This window comes from Mobula birostris, chromosome 9 (assembly GCF_030028105.1).
Source record: "Mobula birostris isolate sMobBir1 chromosome 9, sMobBir1.hap1, whole genome shotgun sequence".
NCBI lineage: Eukaryota > Metazoa > Chordata > Chondrichthyes > Myliobatiformes > Myliobatidae > Mobula > Mobula birostris.
Genome location: NC_092378.1, coordinates 145,731,558 through 145,757,736, shown reverse-complemented (window position 1 = coordinate 145,757,736; position 26,179 = coordinate 145,731,558). Strand labels below are relative to the sequence as shown.

At 41.2% G+C, this 26,179-nt stretch overlaps 1 protein-coding gene across 5 annotated transcripts in view; it reads left to right on the top strand.

Annotated features, from left to right (window-relative positions):
* traf7 (TNF receptor-associated factor 7) overlaps positions 1–26,179 on the top strand; it is a 118,542-nt gene that overhangs the window by 71,708 nt on the left and 20,655 nt on the right. For 3 of the 5 annotated variants that reach the window (XM_072269055.1, XM_072269056.1, XM_072269057.1), the window contains exons 3-14: positions 801–858; positions 2,516–2,607; positions 9,099–9,215; positions 9,669–9,761; positions 11,974–12,007; positions 14,267–14,450; positions 17,599–17,733; positions 18,953–19,170; positions 20,829–20,902; positions 22,462–22,510; positions 22,722–22,849; positions 25,120–25,202. In XM_072269055.1, the coding sequence (XP_072125156.1) occupies positions 801–858; positions 2,516–2,607; positions 9,099–9,215; positions 9,669–9,761; positions 11,974–12,007; positions 14,267–14,450; positions 17,599–17,733; positions 18,953–19,170; positions 20,829–20,902; positions 22,462–22,510; positions 22,722–22,849; positions 25,120–25,202 (1,265 nt within the window). Of the gene's footprint in view, positions 1–735; positions 859–2,515; positions 2,608–8,470; positions 8,597–9,098; positions 9,216–9,668; positions 9,762–11,973; positions 12,008–14,266; positions 14,451–17,598; positions 17,734–18,952; positions 19,171–20,828; positions 20,903–22,461; positions 22,511–22,721; positions 22,850–25,119; positions 25,203–26,179 lie in introns of those variants that run through there. The other 2 variants (XM_072269058.1, XM_072269059.1) reach the window with 2 other exon arrangements.

Here is a 26,179-nt window from a genome sequence, read left to right as displayed (position 1 = left end):
TATAGATAGTACCCCACCATTTTATTATTTACTAAGTGTATTGCTACCATTTCCTTAATGGGTTATAGAATTTACCTTACAACTGGTGTCACGCTAACTGGTCTTTTAATCCCTATTTTCTTCCTTCCCCTCGCTTCTTAAATAATGGCATTATGCCAGACGGCAGTCAGGAGATCTGCTATTTCCACAGCTGTCTCTTTCATTGGTGTGAAAGAGTAATTCGATTACATTAAATTTAAAGCATTATCATTTCGTAATAACCTCTCCCACATAGTTTGTGACACAGTAATTTTCAGAGTTCGAAGTAAATTTATTATCAAATTAGTCATACTGTACGTCTCCATATAATACCCTGAGATTCATTTATCCTTCTAGTCACTGCTAATATCGTTAACATCATTCCAGTAGACTGCTATTAATTCACAATCGGGTTTATTATCACTGATGTGTCATGAAATCTGTTGTTTTTGCAGCAACATTACAGTGTAAGACATAAAACATTTACTATAAGCTACAATAAAAAATTAAATAGTGCAAAAAAGAAATAGTGGGGTAATGTTCATAGGCTCATGGACCATTGATAAATCTGATGGAAGAAGGGAAGAAGCTGTTCCGTAAATGTTGAGTGTATGTCTTTAGGCTTATGTACTTCCTTCTGGTGCTACTTTAGTATTTATTTGCTAATGAAACAATAAATGAGTCAATGTGAAAATCTGTCTTTCCCATTAATTGCAGAACCAGTCTACACCCTCCTTCTCAAACCCAAGAATTAAAGTTTTTTATTTTTCCTTCAAAAACAGACAAGAATGGAAACAACGTTTGGTCCAGCATATTCCACTGTCACCACCATCACTAAAGGTAAGCGAGAACAGGTGTGTGTGTGTGTGTGTATCTCTCTCTCTCTCTCTCCCCTCTCCCCTCTCCCCTCTCCCCTCTCCCCTCTCCCCTCTCCCCTCTCCCCTCTCCCCTCTCCCCTCTCCCCTCTCCCCTCTCCCCTCTCCCCTCTCCCCTCTCCCCTCTCCCCTCTCCCCTCTCCCCTCTCCCCTCTCCCCTCTCCCCTCTCCCCTCTCCCCTCTCCCCCCTCCCCCCTCCCCTCTCCCCCCCTCCCCTCTCCCGTTCTGTCTCTCTCTCTTTCATCTGAATGTTTAGTTATCTCCGTAAGACTGATGCATCTTTTCTTATTCTAATCTAATAAGACACAGTTACTGTGCACCATCATACAAAAATCAAGAGTTAATCTTGGTAGGAACATAAGTTACGCCTAGGAGACACAGGAGACTACGGATGCTGAAATCTGTAGCCAAACGCAAATTGCTGGAGGATCTCAGCAAATTAGGCAGTACCTGTAGAAGGAAATGGACAGTTGAAGCTTCACAGGTCCAGAATCTTCACCTGTTTCTTCTTTGTGATCTTGCATGTTTTACTCTTTAAAGTGAGGTAGTTATCAGAGACTGCAGGGTTCATAAAAATAAACTTATGCTTTGCAAGGCTGACAGTTTTTTTCAAGTAATTCACAAAGGAATATCTTTGTTATGAAGTTTAAGGGAAACTTTGCTAAAGCTGTTGTAAAAGGATGTGGAAGCATTGGAAAGGGTACAGAGGAGATTTACCAGGATGCTGCCTGGTTTAGAAAGTATGCATTATGATCAGAGATTAAGGGAGCTAGGGCTTTACTCTTTGGAGAGAAGGAGGATGAGAGGAGACATGATAGACGTGTACAAGATAATAAGAGGAATAGATAGAGTGGATAGCCAGCGCCTCTTCCCCAGGGCACCACTGCTCAATACAAGAGGACATGGCTTTAAGGTAAGGGGTGGGAAGTTCAAGGGGGATATTAGAGGAAGGTTTTTTACTCAGAGAGTGGTTGGTGCGTGGAATGCACTGCCTGAGTCAGTGGTGGAGGCAGATACACTAGTGAGGTTTAAGAGACTACTAGACAGGTATATGGAGGAATCTAAGGTGGGAGCTTATATGGGAGGCAGGGTTTGAGGGTCGGCACAACATTGTGGGGCCTGTACTGTGCTGTACTATTCTATGTCTAAAACGGTACCTGGAACTTGTAGATTGAGGGCAAGTTACTGAAATCCAGTCCCCTAACCTGCTGAGGGGCAATGTATTGATAAATAACTTATCTCTTCCAGTCTAATGTACTGTTTCACATGTTCACAAGTTAGTCTCCTCTGCATGGAGAAACCAAACATGATCACATTACAGAGCATCTGTGTTCATTCTGCAGGAGTAACCCTGAGCTCCCCAGTGCCTGCATTTTAATTTTCCATTCCATGTCCGCTCTACTGGTCAGTGGACTCCTGCACCATTACACTGAGGCCTAACCAAGCTTGAGGAACACTACCTCATCAGTCATCTGGGCACGTTGCATCCTTCAGACCTGATTGTTTTTATTCCCCTTCCCCCCGCCACCGATACGTTCAACATTTTTTGTGTAGAATTCAAAGTGATGTCTTCTCATGATTTTAAAATAAAGGTGAAATCATTTTACCTATTTCATATACAGCTGATGGAACAAATACTTTCAAGCAGCATCGGAGGACTCCATCTTCCTCGAGCACACTGGCGTATTCACCCCGGGATGAGGATGATGCAATGGTATGTACTTTATTGATGCCCTAAGCTTTTCTCTTCTTCCAGACCCATTGCTCAACTGCTCCAGAATTAAAAACCAGTCATAATCCTAATATATCTACATATAATGAGAGAGAGAGAGAGAGAGAGACTGTCCATGGCCGCCTCTTGTGCCAAGATCAGCAACATGGAGGAGCAGCACACTATATTCCATCTGGGTAGCCTTCAACCTGATGGTATGAATATTGATTTCTCCTTCCAGTTAAAAAACTGAATTTTCCTCCCCCTCCCCTTTTCTGTTCCCCACTTTGGCCTCTTATCTGCCTATCACCTCCTCCTGGGCCCCTCCCCCTTCCCTTTCTCCTCTGGTCCACTCTCCTGTCCTATCAGAATCCTTCCTCTCCAGCTCTTTATCTTTCCAACCCACCTGGCTTCGCCCGTCACCTTCTAGCTATCCACCTTCCCCCGCCCCCCCCCCCACCTTTTTATTCTGGCATTTTACCCCTTCCTTTCCAGTCTCGAAGAAGGGTTTCGGCCAGAAACGTTCATTTCCAAAGATGCTGTCTGACCTGCTGAGTTCTTCCAGCATCTTGTGTGTATTGCTTTGGATTTCCAGCAGCTGCAGTCCTCTTTATATTTTTATTTAATTAGGGTAGGGCATAAATCATGAAGTAAACCATGAGTGATAGAGCCCAAGGAAGTATTGAGGACCAGAAAGACCATAGATCCCTAAAAAGGGCAATGCAGGTAGATAAGGTAGAAGACGGCATCTGGGATGCTGGCCTTAATTGGTCAGGACATAGCGTAGAAAAGAGCATTGGAGATCATGATACAACTTTCAAAACTTTGGTTATCGGCACCCAATTGCCCACCATTGAGTACATCTACTATAAATAAACGCTGCCTAGGCAGGGCAAAAAGCATTATCAGGGATGCATCTCACCCCATGGACATTTTACTCTCCTCCCATCCGGTAGGCACTACAGGAGCCTCCGCTCCCGCACCAGCAGGCACAGGAAGAGCTTCTTCCCTGAGGCTGTGACCCTGCTGAACCTCACATCACAGCGCTAAGCAGTATTGCATCCGTATTGTACTGTCTCAGTACTTTTATATTTGTGTGCTGTAGCACTTTTTTATTCGCAGTTATTTTACAAATAACACTATTCTTTGCATTTCTGGTCAGATGCTAAATGCATTTCATTGGCTTTGTATCTGTACTCAGCACAATGACAATAAAGTTGAATCTAATCTAATTAGGTTGCCACTGTCTGTAAGGAGTTTTTATATTCTCCTCGTGACCGCATGGGTTTCCTCCAGATGTTCCAGTTTCTTCCCACATTCCAAAGGTGTACAGTTAGGGTGAAAGAATTGTGGTTATGCTGTGTTGTCACTTATCGGCTGCCCAGCGCAATCCACTGATTTGATTTGATGCAAACGATTCATTTCACTATATGTATCAATGTAAATGTGACAATTAAAGCTAATCTTTAATCTTCAATCAGTTGGAGGTTTGGTCACCACACTTTAGGAGAGACATAAATACACTGGCGAGGACTTGGAGAAGAATTTGCCAGGATGTTGCCTAGGTCGGGTAAGACTGCGTAGGCTGGGTTTGTTTTCCCTGAGGCTGAGGAGAGACCTGATAGAGTGATTAGTGCAAAAGCTTTACCTATAAAAGAAATGTCTCAAACCAGAAGATATACAGTGCCTATAAAAAAAAATTCAACCCCCACCTCCTGGAAGTTTTTGTGTTTTATTGTTTTACAACATTGAGTCACAATGGATTTAATTTGGCTTTTTTGACACAGATCGACAGAAAAAGACTCTTTTGTGTCGAAGGTGAAAACAGATCTCTACAAAGTGATCTAAATTAATTACAAATATAAAACACAAAGTAATTGATTGCATAAGTATTCACCCCCTTCAAGTCAGTGTTTAGTAGATGCCCCTTTGGCGCAATTACAGTCTTGAGTCTGTGTCCTCTCTTACCACCATTCAGGGCCCCAAACAATCCTTCCAGGTGAGGCGACACTTCACCTGTGAGTCGGCTGGGGTGATATATTGCGTCCGGTGCTCCCGATGTGGCCTTTTATATATTGGCGAGACCCAACGCAGACTGGGAGACCGCTTTGCTGAACACCTACGCTCTGTCCGCCAGAGAAAGCAGGATCTCCCAGTGGCCACACATTTTAATTCCACATCCCATTCCCATTCTGACATGTCTATCCACGGCCTCCTCTACTGTAAAGATGAAGCCACACTCAGGTTGGAGGAACAACACCTTATATTCCGTCTGGGTAGCCGCCAACCTGATGGCATGAACATCGACTTCTCTAACTTTCGCTAATGCCCCACCTCCCCCTCGTACCCCATCTGTTACTTATTTTTATACACACATTCTTTCTCTCACTCTCCTTTTTCTCCCTCTGTCCCTCTGAATATACCCCTTGCCCATCCTCTGGGTCCCCCCCCCTTGTCTTTCTTCCCGGACCTCCTGTCCCATGATCCTCTCATATCCCTTTTGCCAATCACCTGTCCAGTTCTTGGCTCCATCCCTCCCCCTCCTGTCTTCTCCTATCATTTTGGATCTCCCCCTCCCCCTCCAACTTTCAAATCTCTTACTCACTCTTCCTTCAGTTAGTCCTGACGAAGGGTCTCGACCTGAAACATCGACTGCACCTCTTCCTAGAGATGCTGCCTGGGCTGCTGCGTTCACCAGCAACTTTGATGTGTGTTGCTTGAGTCTGTGTGAATAGGTCTCTATCAGCTTTGCACATCTGGACACTGTAATTTTTCCCTATTCTTCTTTACAAAACTGCTCAAGTCTGTCAGATTGCATGGGAATTGTGAGTGAACAGCCTTTTTCAAGTTCAACCACGAATTCTCAATTAGATTGAGGTCTGGACTCTGACTTGGCCACTACAGGTCATTAACTTTGTTGTTTTTAAGCCATTCCTGTATAGGTTTGGCTTTATGCTTAGGGTCATTGTCTTGCCTCTCTTACTCTTTGCCACTCTCCCATCTCAGCCACTGAAGCTTGTAACTCCTCTAGAGCTGTCCTAGGTCTCTTGGTGGCCTCCCTCACTAGTCCCCCTTTTACACGGTCACTCAGTTTTCGAGGACATCCTGCTCTAGGCAGATTTACAGCTGTGCCATTTTCTTTCCATTTCTTGATGCTTGACTTAACTGCAGTCCAAGGGATATTCAGTGACTTGGAAATTTTCTTGTATCCAACTCCTGACGTGCTTTTCAATAACCTTTTCGTAGAGTTGTTTAGAGTGTTCTTTTGTCTTCATGGTTTAGTTTTTGCCAGGATACTGACCCACTAGCAGTTGGACCTTCCAGATACAGGTGTATATTTGCCCGAGTCAATTGAAACACCTTGACTACACACAGGTCTCGAAAAACAGATCTCAATTTAACTAATTCTGTGACTTCTAAAACCAATTGGTAGCACCATTTGATGATTCGGAGTGTCATATTAAAAGGGCAGGGGGAGATGAATACTTGTGCAATCAATTATTTTGTGTGTCATATTTGTAATTAATTTAGGTCACTTTGTAGAGATCTATTTTCACTTTGACACAAAAGAGTGTTTTTCTGTTATCAGTGTCAAAAAAGCCGAATTAAATCCACTGTGATTCAATATTGTAAAACAAAACAATAAAACATGAAAACTTCTGGCGGTGGGGGGGGGAGGTTTGAATACGTTTGATAAACACGGTACGTTTAAGAAGGTAATGATGAGTTAGTTGGTTAGGGAAAAATCTGAGGAATTTTTTTCACTTCAAGGGTGTTTGCAATTGGAACACCCTGCCCGAGAAGGTGGTGGAGCCAAGTAATCGCACACGTAATTTAACATGAATCTGGATGAGCATTTGAATCACCAAGACATATAGGTTACGGACCACTTGCTGGAAAGTGGAATGATTATGAATAGATACTAGATGATTGGCATGGACGTGGTGGTTCAAAGGGTCTATTTCTGACCTGTGCGACTCTTAAAAATCACTTTATCCGCAATCCTGTATCTACTTGAAGAACCCCAGTTCTTCAATGTTTTTAAAAATATTAGATATATTATAAAATTCTCCCCTACCCAAATGCTTTAGTTTTCTTGGCAACTTGTTCTGCTGTGTTGGTACATCAAACTGTTATCTCTCTGGCTTCCTGCTAATGTTCCTACTTCCTTCCTGTAGACAGATAAAACTGAACACCGCCTCACAGGATCCAGTTAGAACTTACTGTTTACGGCATCTCTTTCCTCGGCTTTGAAGTTGTATCCTTAGCTGTATGAACCAATATTTGTATTTACTATGTTCACCACCTCATGTGCCAGATTCCCTAAAATATCTCCCCTTCTATTACCTCGTGTATTCTCACTCTCTGGCTGCCACATGGATTGGCACAACATGGTGGGGCCGAAGGTGCAGTTCTGTGTTCTACCTCATGATCTCATGTTTCTGCGGTACTAAAACCACCAACAATCAGTCACATAGATTAGATTGACTTCCCCAGTCTGATGTTTGGTCTGAACAACACCTGAACCTCTTGACCATGTCCGCATGCTTTTATGCGTTGAATTGTTGCCACTTGATTAGCTGATCAGATATTTGCATTAATGAGAAGGTGTACCTAATAAAGTGGTCACTGAATGTATTTTCTTACTTCATACCAGTTCTTTCCCACCACCCAAAATCCTGTTTAACTGTCTGGCATTTATCCACACTTAGTTTTAGTTTCCCCATGGGTCTGCAGCTTGTGAATCTGTTTGTCGTGTGGGCTGGTATTCAATACTTTCCTGAAGCATAGGTAGATAATAACTCCAATGAATATCACTTGTACACTTGTTTACAGCTAAAAGAAACAACATTCCTCCGGAATAAAAATGCAAAACACAGCACATATATGACACAGCTCATAAAATAATATTAACGCAATAATATTCATCTTTATAATGTACCTTGTCATATGACGTGGGCAATCATGGTCTATGACTGTGACTGTTCTTGGCAAATTCTACAGAAGAGGTTTGCTATTGTCTTCTTCTGGGCAGTGTCCTTACAAGACAGGTGACCCCAGCCATTATCAATACTTTCAGAGATTGTCTGCCCGGTGTCAGTGGTCACATAACCAGGATTTGTGATGTGCACCAGCTGCTCATAGGACCATCCACCACCTGCTCCCATGGTTTCTCGTGACCCTGACTGGGGTGGGGAGGCTAAGCAGGTGCTACTCCTTGTTCAAAGGTGATCTACAGGCTAGCGGAGGGAAGGAGCTCCTCACACCTCCTTTGGTGGAGACATATCTCCACCCTGCCTTCCACACAATAATATTAACATATAATTTTAAAAATCTGTAGATATACAAATTGCCATTAATGCATATACAACATATAATTAAATATACAACAGTATAATGCTACTGGTGCTGTCATAAACAGTGTGTGCTGTGTGGTAGCAAGTGCTCAGAAGTCTTGCAGTATCAGGGAAGAAGCTGTTACCCAGACTAAATGTCCTTGATCTTTTTCTGCCTGTATAATTTGCACACCTGATATTTTTAAAAAAGACTATTTGTCTTTTGCCCTTCCTAGCAGCTCCTCACTCTGCCTTGGTTCAGACAAATTAAATAGTTTGTTATTCATACGGCTAGCTTGTATTATTAAGTCTTCCTCTGGGATTTTCTTGGCTTATTTTAAGTACCATCTTAATTGCTAATCTGTTTCCAAGCACAAGACAAACTTTCGCGTAGACATCTCTGTAAAGTCTGCTGATGGCATACGTTATTGCCCTCAGTAAGGCCCCCAGTACAGGAAATGGCAAAGTGCGACGCATGTTAGTTGAATGGCAGGAAATCACCAGATTTAGTGGAACAGAAAAAACTTGGCAAAAGGTTCGCAGTGATTAGCTCAAGTGTGGCTGCACAATGCCTATGTTGTCATTGTTAGCCCAGCCAGTGCCTTTGCTAGGGTTTAAGAAAATGGAGACAAGACAACTTTAATTCAATTTACAAGGTAAATTCTTCTCTTTTTTTAGCTGGGGATGTAAGTTCCTGGATTTTCCTTTGCTACGCTTTCCAATTATCATTGCAAGATTTAACTGTATTTGAGTCTCTAAAGCGATCTGGATTTTGATGTGCTGTCCCCAGGATTTGAGATCTTGCAATATTAGCTTATATGGCTGAAGTTTTACAGAACAGCAAAACAGTTTGTAGTCTCAATCTCCCGTTGGAACTGCAGAGTTGTACTTATTCATTGAATATATTCATATTTGTTTAAAGGGCAGAACTAAAACTTTCTACCAAATTCATTAGAGTATTTTAATAGCTACTTTAATATAAAGATCACTATCAGATTGGACATTTGTCAGTTTCAAAAGTGGACATTTAAATATTGGCTACTTCTCTTTGTAGGCAATCAAAATGGTGTCTGTAGTAATGATCAGTGTGGCTCTAGTTAAAATTAATTCTCTGTGCTTGAGACAAGGATTGCGACTGACGGTGATGTCTTTTTGTAGCCTCCAATCAGTACTCCGCGTCGGTCAGATTCCGCCATCTCTGTACGGTCCCTGCACTCGGAATCGAGCATGTCTCTCCGATCTACGTTTTCCCTTCATGAAGAGGAAGATGAGCAGGTACGAGCACATCGTGTCAGTTTTGGAAAGGGAGAGAAAACAAGCTGAGAGTTCTTTTTAACGTGGCAGTGGGCGTGAACCGAAGTTACTCAACGTTGAGTGTGTTTTATACACCAAGTGAAATGATTGTCTAAATCTGAAGTTGGGGTGCAATAGTCAAACTACATCAAAAATATATCGACGTTGGGTTAATGTTCAACTGTTTTAACAATCTGGATGACTGTTGAAATAATTATTTGTCAGATATTTAGAATCTTCTATTTAACAAATCCATTTTCAAGATAGCAGGATGAATCACTGGTGAAATGGATGAATTCTAAAGTTAAGCTGATTTATGATTCCTAAGAAGTAAAACGTAGCTAATAACTTATCAGTATGTTACGAAAATGTGATGTTTCGCTCTTGTATTTCATATGGTGATTACCTGTGTTTTGCGATTTGGTCTTGTTCCAGGAACTTCTGGTTTTTGCAGAACAGCCTTCGGTAAAATTATGTTGCCAACTTTGCTGCAGTGTGTTCAAAGATCCTGTCATCACGACATGTGGAGTAAGCAAATCTACTCTCAAAATCATTTAAGTTCCTGAATGCATTCATGGCTTGTTTGTATTATGGGATAACTTGCTATTAATATTTATAAGCCAAGCAGCAGCAATTCTGCCATTAAACATCTAGGCAAATTATTAGTGGAGAAATTCTACATAATATCCATTTCATTGAGAAATACACTCAGTGGCCACTTTATTAGGTACACCTGTACATCTATTTGTTAATGCAAATATCTACTCAGTCAATCATGTGGCAGCAGCTCAATGTATAAAAGCATGCAGACACGGGCAAGAGGTTCAGTTGTTTTCACCCACAGAGTGATCAAAGAATAGCCAGACTGGTTCAAGCTGACAGGAAGAGGGCAGCAGCTCAAATAATCATGCATGCAGATGAGCATCTTTGAATGCACAACGTGTAGAACCTTGGAGTGGATGGGCCACAGCAGCAGAAGACCACAAACATACACTCAGTGGCCACTTTATTAGGTACTGGAAGTAACTAATAAAGTAAGCACTGGATATATACACAGAGTAATACAGAAGCATTTGTCTAACCATATTTTCAGTTGCAGTCCTATGCTAAGACTGGAAAAGGGGTAGATAGTGTGAATAATTTTCCTCTAACTATTTCTGTTGGGCAACTTTATGTAGTAAGAGTTCATTTCAAATGGTTGTTGGAATTTCTGATACTTGTCTTTTGCGAGGAGGTTTTTACTTTGTCAGAATATGAAGTGGGATGTAAATAGTACTCCACGTTAATATGTCGATTGTAAAGGAAAGAAAGGTAACAAATTCAAAGTCAAAGTACAAGGAGCATAATTTTAAGGTGATTCGAGGGATGTCAGTCAAAGGTAAATTTATTATTAAAGTATGTGTATGTCACCAAATGCTATCCTGAGGTTTTCTTGTTTTTTACACAGAGTGTTTTTAGACAGTAGTGTATGCATAGAGAGCCCTGTCAGGGTTGGTGGTAGAGACAGATCCATCAGGGACATGTAAGAAACTCTTAGATAAGCACTTGGATGATAGAAAACTGGAGGGCTATGTAGGAGGGAAGAGGTAGGTTAATCTTTAGAGTAGGTTAAAAGGTCAGCAGGAGATCAAAGTAGATATATGTTATTATATGCCACCTTGAGATTCATTTCCTTGCAGGCATTTACAGGAAAATAAAGAAATACAATAGAATTTATAAAACGCTATACTTAAAGACTGACAAATATCCACTGTGCAAAAAAAGTCTAATTATGCAAATAAAGAAGTAAATAATACTGAGAACGTGAGTTTTAGTGTCCTTGAAAGTGGGTCCATAGGTCAGTGATCAGTTTGGTGTTGAGGTGAGTGAGGTTATCCATGGCGGTTTAGGAGCCTGATGTTTCAAGTTCCTGAACCTGTGGTGGTGTTGAACTTAGGGCTCCTCTACCTCCTGTCATACTTAGCCCGATTCACATCTTGTTCTCGGCATGTACCAAATATTATTGCTTTGCTTTAAATCTCTGCTTGTGGAACGCAGCTTTTCTTTTAATTTACTTTTTGTGTGGTGTAGGTTGGATGACTGAAGGGGGAGGAATTCACTGTCTGATTCTTGCTTCTTTCCATTAGCTTATTAAATGTTCTCAGACAGAGGACGGTTCTTGTTTCTAAACTTAACACAGGTTTACTGGCAATCCTTCATACTTTCGTGAGATATTATTTTCAAAATGGTCTTCAGTTTATTACACAGTGTTAAAGCCCTTTCTCAGGAAACTGTGAATTTTGCTTAATCGCATGGAAAGTCCCTTTAACAGGAAGCGGGAACGTTGGACATGACGTCCAAGTGGCGACTGTTTTTACTGCAGCTGTGCACATTAGGAAGGAGAGGTGAATGCATGTTGTCATAAAAATGAAGCTCGCAATTAGCAGGCCAATAGTTAGTGCTGGGAAACTTTGTGCCACTGTTTATGTACTGGAATTGTTGAAAGTTTTTACAGTAACGTGAGTGAATTTATGGTTGTTTGATCTGGGATGTTGCCCTGTTTCACAGAGCTGGCATTTATTGTTTTTTTTTGTTGATCAGGTCAGGAAGGAAACTCTTAGTGTATCGGCTTTAGAACACAAAACATGTTGCTGGTCTAAACTGGTTTAATCCATAGCTTTAGATTCTTGTTCGGTTCTCTTGTAGTGATGTGAGTGGCATTTGGTAACACTAGTTTTCTTCTTTTTGTTGTTTTAAACAGCACACATTTTGCAGAAGATGCGCCTTAACATCTGGTAAGTTCTATTTTGTATGACAGAATACGGTACCTCACAGAATTTCCCAAAACACATCAGCATGTGTCACTGCAATATTGTATAGAATGTAGAACATAGAGCATAGAGCATAGACAGCACGGTACAGGCCCTTTGACCACAATGTTGTGCTGACTTTTTAACCTCCTCCAAGATCAATCTAATGCTTCCCTCCTGCATAGCCTCCATTTTTTCTTTCATTCATGTTTCATCCTCCTCTTGGGCTCTGCCCTATCATAGACATTCACTTTATTCTCATCTCCCCACCCCCAGCCTTCTTTGCAAATTAAAAAATGCCTTTGCTTGTGTAGGCAAGAAAATTAATCTTGGTGTAGGATATGGTGAGATTATTTTGAATGTGAACTTTTAACTTCTTCCAGTTCCCAGTGCTACCGACCTGCCAACGATTTCCATTTTCATCAGCATTTCTGTATCTTTTATTGCTTTTAGGTTAAAGTGTATTCCTGTTCCATGTCCCAGTCTGACGTTATTGTAATAACAGAGGAAATATAATGTAGCACAAAGCTGGAAATCGAGAATTTTAGGATTCCCATTGTCTCTTTTAGGTTCGCATATGCTTTCTTCTAATTTCACCTTCTCTGGATGGTTCAACTGCAATTTACAAGCCTTCAACATCTATTCTTAACCAACACCACGTCCTGTAGAACATAGAACAGTACAGCACAGAATGGGCTTTTCGTTCCACCATGTTGTGTCAACCTTTTTGACATACGCCAGGATCAAGTTAACATGCAGCACTATTTTCCTTTCATCCATGTGCCTACATATTCCTCACCAGACAATGCAACAAAGATATTCCCGTCGTCGCTCGTAAGGAGCTTGTATGTTCTCCTGCTGACCGCGTGGGTTTTCTCCGGGTGCTCCGGTTTCCTCCCACAGTCCAAAGACGTACCGGTTGGTGGGTTAATTGGTCATTGTATATTGTCCCAGGATTAGGCCAGGGTTAACACAGGGATTGCTGGGCAGCATGGGTGGAAAGGTCAGAAGGGCCTATTCCAGGACGTAGCTCAATAAGTAAATAAATAAATATTAAGTAAAAGATAACCATGAGAGATTCTGCAGATGCTGGAAATCCAGAGTAACACACACAAAATGCAGGAGGAATTCAAAGTTTAAAGTGCATTTATTATCAAATTATACAACTTTGAGATTTGCCTCCGAACAGGCAGACATGAAACAAAGAAACCCAAAAGAACTCATTTTAAAAAAAAAAGACAAGTCAGGCAGTACCTATGGAAGGGAATAAAGAGCTGATGTTTCAGACCAAGACCCTTCATCAGGATTCCCGAAAGATTGCTCTAAGTCTTAATGACCTACTTAAAGTTTAGCACATAGAACTTTAAATCTTATCAGGTGCGTAAAATCGTGAGGGCATAGACAGAGTGAATGCACCGAGTCTTTTTCCCAGCTTTGAAGAACTAGAGGGCATAGGTTTAGGGTGAGAGGGGAAAATTTAATAGAAACTTGAAGGGCAGTTTTTTTTTACACTAAAGTTGACAGGTATTTGGAACTAACTGCCTGAAGAAGTTGTTGAGGCAAGTGCGATAAGAACTTTTAAAAGACAGTTGTACTTGTACATTGTGAGGAGAGACCTGGAAGGTCATAGGTCAAATGTTGGCTGATGGGATTAACTCAGATGGTCTTCTTGGTCGACATGAACCGCTTGGGCCGAGGGGCCAGTTTCTATGCTATATGAGACTTTGACTCGATAACAGTGCAGCACATGATCAGACCCTACAGCCTATGATGTTGTGCCAAATTAATTAACCTAACAATGCATAACTAAACTGAAGCCTTCAGCCTAAACATGGTCCATATCCCACCATTCTCTGCCTATTCATGTACCTATCTAGGAACTTCTTAAACACCTATATCACATCTGCTTCCACCACCGCATCTAGCAGCACATTCCAGGCTGTGTGTTTGAAAACAAAAAATACTTACCCCACAGACTCATTTTGAACACTTCCCCTTCTTGCATTAAATATTTACTCTCTGGGTTTAGACATTCCAACTGTTAGAAAAAAATGCTGACGTCTTTGTCTATGTCTCCTAATTTTATAAACTTCTATCGCATAAATAATATGTAAATATCAGAGTATTTTATTATTTGGAAATCATATGTTTAAAGCATTGTTACTGCCTATTGTGGAAATGAAAATGCTCTGTCCTGAATGTTGCAGCCTGGCTTTAATTAGTTTTGTTTTTGTGTGTTCCCAGAAAAGTGCCCTGTTGACAATGCAAAGCTGACAGTTGTAGTTAATAACATAGCTGTAGCTGAGCAGATTGGAGAGTTGTTTGTGCACTGTAAGTATGGCTGCAGGCCAGCTTCAAATGGAAAGCCAGGGGCCTTCGAGGTTGACCCACGAGGATGTCCATTTACCGTCAAGTTGAGCGCTCGAAAGTAAGTTGTACTTCACCATCAAACAGTGGCATACTTTATCTTGGCAGATTTAGCAAGCTGATCTTGAGCAAGGTTCCACAATTTTACAGTTGAATTTGAATGCAGAAGTATTACTTCAACCGGGAACCATGTGATTCAGAAGATAATTTTTGCTTGGAATATCGAACAGTACAGCTCAGCACAGACCCCTTGGCCTGTGATGTTGTACTGACCTCTTAACCTATCCTAAGATCGATTTAGCCTTCCCTCCTATATAGCTCTCCATTTTCCTATCATCCATGTTCCTATTTATGAGTCTTTTAAATGCCCCTAATGTATCTGCCTCTATCTACTTCCATTCCTGGCTGGGCATTACACACACCCACCACTCTCAATGTAAAAAAAAATTACCTCTGACATCCTCCCCCTTATACTTTCATCCAATCACTTTAAAATTAAGCCCCTGCTGTTAGCCATTTCTGCCCTGGGAAAAAAAAAGTCTCTGGCTGCCTTTCATCATCTTTTACACCACTATCAAGTCACCGCTTGCCCTCTCTCACTCCGGAGGGAAAAGTCCTAGCTTGATCACCCTACACACTTTATTACAAAAGTACTGTCATGGAACATCCCCGTCGACCAAGTCTATGTAATCCCACACAGCAGTCGACAATCATGTTAATCAGTGATTTTCAGACTTGCTTCTCTTGCCTCTGGGTAGTGTTCCTGCTTCTTTTAATTCTCTGTCTAGTTTATTAGATAAGCTAGTTCAGGCACATCTCAAACATGCAACCCAAAAGCTGTCATAAAGGAACACACGGTTAATTGATAATTGAGGTTTAGTAGATGAAGTAATTACATACACTGATTGCTTGCTAAGTCTTGTTAATAAAGATAATTCTGATTAAACTTTATTATAGTACCACATTTGATAGTACAAATTTAACTATGGAAAGAGCTGCTGTAATTTGCAGCCAGATAACTATGTTCCTATTCATTCAGTGGCCACTTTATTAGCTACAGCCTATCATGTGGCAACAACTCAATGCATAAAAGCATGCTGACATGGTCAAAGATTCAGTTGCTGCTCGGACCAAACATCAGAATGGGGAAGAAGTTTGATCTAAGTGACTTTGACCATGGAATGGAGTTGTTTTTACATCTCAGAAACTGCTGATCTCCTGAGATTTTATGCATAACAGTCTCTGGAGCTTACAGAGAACAGTGCGAAAAACGAAAGAAAAAATCCAGTGAGCGGCAGTTCTGTGGGCAAAAATGCCTTGTTAAGGAGAGAGGTCAGAGGAGAATGGCTATACTGGTTCCAGCTGACAGGTACAACAGTGGTGTGCAGAAGAGCATCTCTGAATGCACAACATGTCCAGCAGCAGAGGATCATGCTAGGTTCCACACCTGTACTTAGTAAAGTGGCCACTGAGTATATGTTTTCTTCTTCAATGTGGACTAGAAATCAGGGTGTGAAGATATTAATTAGTTTAAACTTGTTAAAACTTTTATCTAATCTATAAGTAGATTTTCACTGATCTAAAATGCTCTAATTTAAAATGATCTAATAAAGTTGTTTGGTGCGGTTTCTGATTTCTATGAACGAAGGTTCTATTAAACCCAAGATGGTCCAGTGTGGCAGATGTCAAGGTACCTGCCTGGCTCATTCTTGCCTCGTACACCAGAAAGTGAATGAGATTGACGGGGCATAACCTAAACAAATGTTACAGAGTTGCACTTAGGGAGTGCCATTTGAAGTAAAATCTATAGCTCTCACCACATACAGTACTTCAAGTTTAAGAAAAACAGGGAGAGTAACCACCAAAACAAATACTTTCACAAAAGGGTGAAGGAACTCAGCAAGTCAATGTTTTGGGCTGAGACCCTTCATCAGAACCAGACTTGACGAAAGGTCTTAGCTGAAACGTTCACTGTTTGTTCCCTTCTATTGATGCTGCCTAACTTCAATAGAACTGCTCCACTATTTTTGTATGGTACTTCATTGGTATTCCACTGTTCACTACAAATATTCATTCCCTCTGCCATCAGCAGACCATTGCTATAGTGTAGATTGTCTACAAAATGCACAGTAATTACTCATCCAGGTTACCCTGATGGCAATTGTCAAATCAGTGCCACCAGGAAGGACTGGAGCAACAGGAACATGGGAGTACCACTAGCTGATATTTTGTATTCAAATCACAAATCATACAATATTGTGACTCAGAAGTACACACAGCCCTTTATTAGGTATACATTGAACACCTACTCGTAAATGTAAATATCTAATCAGCCAATCATGTGGCAGCAACTCAATGCATAAAAGCATGCAGAAATGGTCAGGAGATTCAGTTATTGTTCAGACCAAACATCAGAATGGGGAAGAATGTGATCTAAGTGATTTTGACTGTGGAATGATTGTTGGTGCCAGATGGGGTGGTTTGAGTATCTCAGAAACTGCTGATCTTCAGGGATTTTCATGCACAACAGTCTCGAGTTTACAGAGAACGGAGCAAAAAAACAAAAAGCATCCAGTGGGTGGCAGATCTGTGGGCAAAAATATCTTGTTAATATGAGAGATCAGAAGAGAATAGCGAGACTAGTTCAAGCTGACTGGAAGGCAACAGTAACTCAGGCAGCTACACATTACAATAGTGGTGTGCAAAAGAGCATCTCTGAATACACAACACATCAAACCTTGGACTACAGGAGAAGAACACATGAACATGCCCTCAGTTGCCGCCTCATTAAGTACAGGAGGTAGCTACTAAAGTTGGCCACTAGGTGTATATTATTACTTGACTGTCACTGGGTCCAAGTTAAGTGACACACTCCTCAGTAAACTGAGATTGATTTCAGATGATTACGTTTATGATCCTGGCAACTGTGCTCAATATTCACACAGATAGGAAAGGTTTGGAAGGATATTGGCCAAATGCACGCAAATAGGACTAGCTGAGGTAGATGGTTTGGTCGGCATTGTTGAGTGTTGTCATGCTGTACAGCTCTATGACTCTAAATGGGTGAATGTTTCCTCTCTGAGCCATCGGTACCAGAATCATAAATGATTGTGATGGAGAAGTTGTTACAAATAGTGAAAGAAGCAGTTCTTCTGAACAATAAATGGAAAAATGAAACTGTCTTATCATAATATTTTGCCTTTTTGCAGAGATCACGAGGGCAGCTGTGACTATAGGCCAGTTCATTGTCCGAACAATCCCAACTGCCCACCGCTGTTGAAAATGAATCTTGATTCCCATCTTAAGCAATGTGAACACATCAAATGTCCCCACTCAAAATATGGGTGAGTATTACAGCAATATATTTGCAAAATATCAGTTCAGTACCAGGTCTATTATCATGTCTTATAGAATGTGACATCTGTGGCAGTAGTACTGTGCAAAGACATCAAATTACTAACATGTACAAAACTAAATTGTGCAAAAAGAAGGAATAATGAGGTTGTGTTCCTGGAAACCAGATGGTGGAGGGAAGAAGCTACTTCTGAATCATGGAGTGTGAGTCGTCAGGCTTCTTTTTTGGCTCTCATTTTAAACATCAAATTGTTTAAAAATTGTGGTAGTTAGTGGAATAAAATGCTGAATTTAAAATTGAATTACAAAGTGAATGCAATTCACAGAATGTGGTTAGTAACCTGCAGATGTTGAAGGACGGCAGATCACTTTATAGAGATCTGTTTTCACTTTTACATGAAAAGAATCTTCTTTTGTTGATCAATGTCAAAAAAAAAAGCCAAATTAAATATAAATATGTATACCAACCCATGAACACTACCTCACTGCTTTTGCACTAATTGCAGTGAGGTAGTGTTCATGGGTTGGTATATCTTTGGAACATGAGAGGAAACCCGAGCACCCAGAGGAAACCCACGTGGTCATGGGGAGAACGTACAAATTGCTTACAGAGAGTGGCAGGAACCGAACCACAATTGGTGATGGCTGGTGCTGTGAAGCGATTGCGCTAACCGTGCTGCCTTATTGAACGTTAGTCCTTTCATCAATAGAAGTCACACAATTCAGATTACCAAAAGAGCTGATTCAAGCTTAACTGAACTCAGGTCTTTATTTCAGTTATCCTGTAGCTAGCCCTTACATGCAGTCTACACATCACAAACTAGGTTATTATGCTGTAGTATTCCAAAAGCTTTTTGTTCCATTGCACAATTTTTCTAAATGCAAAAAAAAAAACAAAGCTGAAAGTAAGACCCTCACATTTTGGAAATGCATCAACTCCAAGCACAAAAATTACTGTTTTATAATTGCCCTTCTAGTTTGTACTCCTTCCTCCTCTCCCCACTTCTTATTCTGGCTTCTTCCCCCTTCCTTTCCAGTCCTGCTGAAGGGTCTCAGTCAGGAAAGTCGACTGTTAATTCCTCTCCATAGATGTTGCCTGACCTGCGAGTTCCTCCAGCACTCTGTGTGTGTTGCTCAGGATTTTCTGTTTTCTAATTAAACCACTCGGTACTTATTGCCTGTTCCCCTTTCTCATCCCTCCGCAATCAGGTGTGTGTTTGTGGGGAACCAGGACACCTACGAAGCCCACCTGGAGGTGTGCAAGTTTGAGGGTCTGAAGGAGTTCTTGCAGCAGACGGATGATCGCTTTCACGAGATGCAAGTTGGACTGGCTCAAAAGGATCAGGAGATCGCCTTCCTTAGGTCAATGCTGGGGAAACTCTCTGAAAAACTTGACCAGCTGGAGAAGTCTCTGGAACTGAAATTTGGTATGTGGGAATACCAGTTTTAATGCAATAATTCAACTTTGGTTCCCAGTGTTTAATTTGTGCAAGACTATTGGCCATTAATTGAATTGTCTTCATTCAATTCCATTGACTAGAGTGGAACAAATACCCTTTCTTTAAATAGATATTACAGGTCCGTAAATGTTTGTTCCATTATGATTCTGACATTGGGCACCATGGTAGCAGGATTCAGAGTCCAATTCCGGCATTCTCTAAGAAGTTTGCATGCCTTTCCCATTAGCAGATGGGTTTCTTTTGGATGCTCCAGTCTCCTCCAACAGTCCAAAGACATTACCAGCTAGTAAGTTAATTGGTCATTGCAAATTGTCCTGTGATTAGTCTAGGGTAAAATAGGTGGGTTGCTGGGCAGCGCAGCTGGTTGGGCCGGAAAGGTCTTTTCCGTGCTGTATCTCTAAAATAAAAATTAATTGAATTATCTTTAATCTTCAGATATCCTCTATGTTATAATGTCAAAATAATCCAATATAATTGATTCAGAGAATATTGTAAATATTCAGAAAATTATTTTTGTATTTCGTAGTTGTCAGCATCAAGTTTACAAGGACGTTGCCAGCACTCAAGGGGCGGAGATATAGAGAGACGTTGAGTAGGCTAGGACTTTATTCATCAGAGTCAGAAGCGATCTTATAAAAAGTTGTGTAAAATCATGAGGGTTAAATATAAGGAGAGTACACCATCTATTTCCCAGGGTTGGGACAACTAGAACTAGAGATATTAGATTTAAGGTGAGAGATTTAATTGAAACTGAAGGGCAGCTTCTTCACCCAGAGGGTTGGCTGTATATCTAATGAGCTGCCAGAGGAAATGGTTGAGGCAAGGACACTAACAACATTAAAAAGCAATAGATAGGTACAAACAACAGGAATTCTGCAGATGCTGGAAATTCAAGCAACACACATAAAAGTTGCTGGTGAACGCAGCAGGCCAGGCACGAAGGGTCTCGGCCTGAAACGTCGACTGCACCTCTTCCTAGAGATGCTGCCTGGCCTGCTGCGTTCACCAGCAACTTTTAGATAGGTACAAAGCTAGGATAGTTGTTAAGGGACATGGGCCAAATGTGGGCAAATGGGATTGGCTTGGATAGGTATCTTGGTCAGTATGGACCATTTGGGCTGAAGGACCTGTTTCTGTGCTGTATGACAGCAATTGCACTCCATTAATATCCACTTGCATCTTACCCAAAGTGGCATGTTTTGTTTTAATTCCCGGTATTCTGTACATTTTGATGAAAAAACAAACATACTGTCCTTTTTAATTTGGAGTTAAACCATCTAAACCAAATTCATCATCTCAGTAATTTGCAAGAAGGTGGGACGGCACAGGAGCATAACGCAATTACAGCACCAGTGACGTGGGTTCAGTTCCCACCATTGCCTTTGAGGGGTTTGTATGTTCTCCCCGTGACCACCTCATTGAGCCAGATGGGCCAGGTACCGAGCTGTATCTCCAAATAAAATAAATTAAATGAAGAGAAGGTTTAAGCTGCCTTCAGTGCTGCAAGAATTAACAGTTGTTAGACAGTTTGGTCACATGAAGTTTGAAAATGCTAATGATAGACTTTGAAGTGCATTAATTATTGTGGACTCTGATTTGAAACCAGTGTTTTTCTATTGTTTTAGATGTTTTGGATGAAAACCAAAGTAAACTCAGCGAGGACTTAATGGAGTTCCGCAGGGATGCCTCAATGCTAAGTGTAAGATCTCTGAAGTTTATTTCCTAATATCCAGCTGTAACTGGGGTCCCGAATTTGCTGTAACCCTCGAGTTTGTTTGTTTATGTGAGTCTATCCATACTTCTGGGAAATGAGGATGTTTGTTTTCTGGCTGTAGTACAGATGGCACATCCTGATAGTGCTGGGATTGCTGGCTGTACACAATCAGCCGAGTTCAAAACACATCTTGAAAGAATCCCTGCAAAACATGGAAAGAAGAAAACCAGGACAGTAAACATTCAGTTCCTATTTCCTTAAATTGTCCAGCTGTCAGTCTGTGATTAGCACAAATATAACACCTTATGCTTTATTTGTGAACATTGGACATGTTGTAAATTTATATATAAATTCACTACTTGCACTGAATTAACTGTATTGTTCTGTCTTTCATCAAATTACCATGCAGTTCCCTTTGTGACTTTATCATCCCTTCCCCCTTATTACTTTTACTGTTTATGATGTTGTTCCTTTAAGATACGAGACCTAAAATTTTACAGAACTTTGGTCAGAATGAGAATTGTTATCACTGACTTATGTCGTGAAATATGTTGTTTTGTGCCAGCTGTACAGTGTAATACATAAAAAAAACTGTAAGCTGCACAGAAATAAATGCAGAGGGAGTGTGAGAGAGAGGTGGGGTGAGTGTGAGATGAGAGAGGGAGAGGCAGTGAGAGAGAGGGGGTAGTGTGAGGAGGAGTGTGAGAGAGGGAGGGAGTGTGAGATGAGAGAGAGACGCAGTGAGAGAGAGGGGGAAGTGTGCGGGGGGAGTGTGAGAGAGAGGAAGGGAGTGTGAGATGAGAGAGGGAGAGGGGGTGAGTGTGTGAGATGGAGAGGGAATGAGAGAGGTGGGGGGAGTGTGAGAGAGAGGGAGGGAGTGTGAGATGAGAGGGAGACGCAGTGAGAGAGAGGGGGGAGTGTGAGAGAGAGGAAGGGAGTGTGAGATGAGAGAGGGAGAGGGTGTGAGATGGAGAGGGAATGAGAGAGGGGGGAGTGTGAGAGAGAAGGAGTGTGAGAACGAGAGGGAGTGAGAGAGAGAGGGAAGTATGAGGGTGGAATGTGAGAGAGAAGGAGTGTGAGATCGAGAGGGAAAGAGTGGAAGAGAGAGAACGAGCAAGAGAGAAATAGCGAGGTCATATTCATGGGTTCGCAGACTGTCTAGAAATCTGTTGGTACAAGGAAGACAACTCAATGAATGACTAGGTCCCATACCTGAGAACAAGTGCATTTTATATACAAATTCTTGAATTTCAGTTTAAAGTAATTGGGATTTTCAATAAGTTATTTGCCGGTTATCAGAACCCCATCATGCCCCTTTTCTGTGCTCTTTCTTGGCAGTGCTTACCTAGAACTAATTTGATTTATTTTCTTTAATTAAAGGCTGCTAAATGCAATAAAATGTAATATCCACAAATCCACCTGATGGAATTTGCACACCCTAACCTCTGCAGGCTCTGCCTACCAAGATTCAGTGTTTGCATTAATACATTATTGTATTATATATTTACATAATTTTTAATAATGTGAATTTTATATTATTATAGGACGAGCTTTCACATATCAATGCCAGATTAAACATGGGAATCCTGGGTTGTAAGTATATTTTCTTCCTCTTCTTTCCAAATACATACAGACACAAAATGATTTTCTGTGCAGCTAGTGTAAAGCAATTATGTAGAAGGAACCTGATGAGTTTCTTTTTTTTTGCATAATTATTGCTATGATTGTGCTTCACAAATAATGTTGTTATAAACTTAAATCAATCCAGTAGCTGGGTGCTGACAGGACTTTACTGTGTTTTCAGCTTATGACCCTCAGCAGATATTTAAGTGCAAGGGTACCTTCGTGGGTCACCAAGGACCAGTTTGGTGTTTGTGTGTTCACTCTACTGGCGACCTGCTCTTCAGTGGCTCCTCTGATAAAACCATTAAGGTGTGTTTTTTTGATACTTTTGCAAATTGAACTCATATCATCCACAAACTTTGCCACAAAGCCGTTATCCAAATCACTGACAAACAATGTGAAAAGTAGCCCTCCCAGTACTGACCCCTGAGGAACACCACTAGTCACTGTTAATGAAAAACTTGTCAGACATGTGGATCATGCGTGAGTGTTCTGAAAAGCAGTCAGTCAGAAACTTGAGGAGGTTTCCTTCCTACTGACGTGCTTTCTAATATTAAACTCATGAATAAGCAGGTCACAAAGCACAGGTGCTTCAGAACTTTAATACTTTTGTTTATCAGTTAAGAAAGAAATATAGCAGAACCACATGTAGTAAATGTGATTAACCACTACAGCACAGAACAGGCACTTCGGCCCGTGATGTTGTGCCAACCTTTGAAACAACTCCAAAATCAATCTAACCCTTCCCTCGCACATAGCCCTGCATTTTGCTATCATCCGTGTGCTTATCTAAGAGTTTCTTTAATGTATCTAATGTGGAGGCCAAGTCATTGGGTATGTTTGAAGCAGAGGTTGATAGGTGTTAAAGGCTACAGGGAGAAGGTAGGACATGTTTGAGGGGATAATAAATCAGCTATGGTAGAATGGCAGAGCAGAGTAAATGGGCTGAATAGCCTAATTCTGTTCCTGTTTTATGATGTTTTCGTCTTACCCTGGCAGTACATTTCATGCACCTGCCACTTTCTGTGTAACGAGAAACCTAACCCCTTACTATCCTCTAACACCTTAAAATTATGCCCCCTTGTATTAGCCATTTCCAAGCTGGGGATAGTCTCTGGCTGTCCACTCTATCTATACCTCTTAGACAGCTCTATCAAGTCAAGCAAGGCTTTACTAAATTATTGGTCATAAAATTATGCTGTTATGCACGTATAAAATTATGTCCACAACATTTTCAGATGACTTTATATGTCTAAAATAAGCACACTTGCAACATTATTTTAAAAAAGAGACAAACGCCACAATTCGTAGGAGAAATATTGTGTTCATGTCATGTCCTTGTAAAACAAAGCACTCTTTCATCCCAGCTGTTGACCGGAGAGCTATTAATAGTTGTCGAATAGAAAGGAAAAATCTGCAGTGTAGGTCGATAAAATAACATCTCCTTCACAGTCTCTGACACAAACCTGTTCTGCAGCCTGTCCTTACTATTCTTGTGGAATCATAACTGAAGTGTTGCGTTGCATTTAATCCCAGAATGAGCTTCTGGTGATGCATCTATGCCCTTGATTAGGCTGTCTACTTCCAACCACACAAAAGCCTGACTCTCCCCTTCCTCAAGTTCATTTACTGCTGAAATCATCATCCATTACCTTTAGACCTGGCAATTCCAAGACGTTAACTGACATTTCATCTTCCACACCCTAACTCAAGCTCATACAAACCTGTACTGCCTTTATATCTTAAATCACACCAAGCCTCTCTCACTTTGTGCTTGGTGACTTACTCTGACAAGAAACTACTTCCAAATTTTCATTCATATTTTCATATTCCATCTTGGCTGTTCAGTGTAGTCCTCAGCCCTATAAATTTTCCAGGTGATCTAAGATCCAGCAGTTCTTGCAGCTTGCACATTCCCTATCTCAGTTGTTCCATCACCACCAGTAATGGCTTTAGTTGCTGTCCTCTGCTCTGGAGTTCCCTCTCCACCACTCTCCCTTTGTCTAATGGAGTCATAGTCACATTCCCCCTCATGTTTCCCTTAAACTTTTCACCTTTCCTCCTTAACCCAAGACCTCTAGTTCTAGTCTCACCCAACCTCAGTGGAAAAAGCCTGCTTGCATTTACCCTTTCTATACCTCTCATAATTCTGTATCCCTCTATCAAATCTCCCCTCATTCTCCTACGCTCCAGGGAATAAAGTTCTAACCTATTCAATCTTTCCCTATAACTCAGGTTCTCAAGTCATGGCAACATCCTTGTAAATTTTCTCTGCAATCTTTCAATCTTATTGACATTATTCCTGTAGTTAGGTGACCAGAACTGCACACAACACTCCAAATTAGGTCTCACCAACATCTTGTGCAACTTCAAAATAATGAGCAAATTAAACTCGCCCTCTTTGACCAAGCTTGTGTTCATCTGCCTTAATATCTCCTGATTTAGCCCAGCGTGAAATTTTGTTTGATAATAAGTGTCTCAATGTTACCATTCTTACCCTTAAATATTAATTGCTATATGATTATTCCTGTCATGATCACTACAAGAGGTTAAAAACTCATGTTTGAATCTTCGTTTAGGTATGGGATACCTGTACCACATACAAATGCCAGAAGACACTAGAGGGACACGATGGTATAGTCTTAGCCCTTTGCATTCAAGGGTAGGTAATAAGAGTTTTCACAAAATCAGTTTGAAGAATTTGGTTCATTTTGCCTGCTTCTGTTTTTGAGAATCAGAGGATTGTTTCTAGTTACCTTGAGTTTTTCTCTGACTGTTTTGATCCGTCTCTCCTGATCCTCCTCCATCTGCCTGAACAGTTGTTTGCTCCAGGCCCTGCCACCAATGTCCATCTGAGTGGAACCAGTATTCTTGGTTCTGACGTTACCGAGAAAAATGAAGTCACTGCAGCCACTGATAATCTGAAATAAAATCAGCAGGTGCTGGAAGTGCCCAGTAGGACAGGCAGGATCTGTTGGGGAGAGAAGCAAGGTTAAAATTTCAGATCCATGACTTTTCAAGGGAACTTCTTGAATTGTAGCTAGCAACACCTGCAGTGGTTTTACATCCCACTCCTGCACTATGTTTCTGATGGATCTATCCTTAGTACTCACCTCCTTCTCATCTGCTTGCTGGCCTGGTCTGGCCTGTCCATCTCACCACCGCTTCCCTTCCTCATACTCCACTGCCTCGGACGTATGACCCTCTTTGTCTGGGCCTCAACTTCCCAGAGGATCTATCCTGGTCCCAACATACCCTTAAACGCCATTGACTACAATTAATTTGGAGTTTGAAGAGATTTGGAATATCACAAAAGACTAGCTAACTTCCACAGATGTACCATGGAGAGCATTCTAACTGGTTGCATCTCCATCACTGCCTGGTATGGAGACTCTACTGTACAGGATCTAAGGAGGCTGCAGAGGATTGTAGTTTCAGCTAGCTTCATCACAGCCACAAGCCCTTTTCACCATCGAGAACATCTTCAAAAGGCTTAAGAAGGAGACATCCAGCATAAAGGACCCTCACCACATGCCCTCTTCTCATTCCTACCATCATGAAGGAAGTACAGGAGCCTGAAGGCCCACACTTAGCAACTTAGGAACAGCTTCTTCCCTTCCTAACACTACCTTACTATTC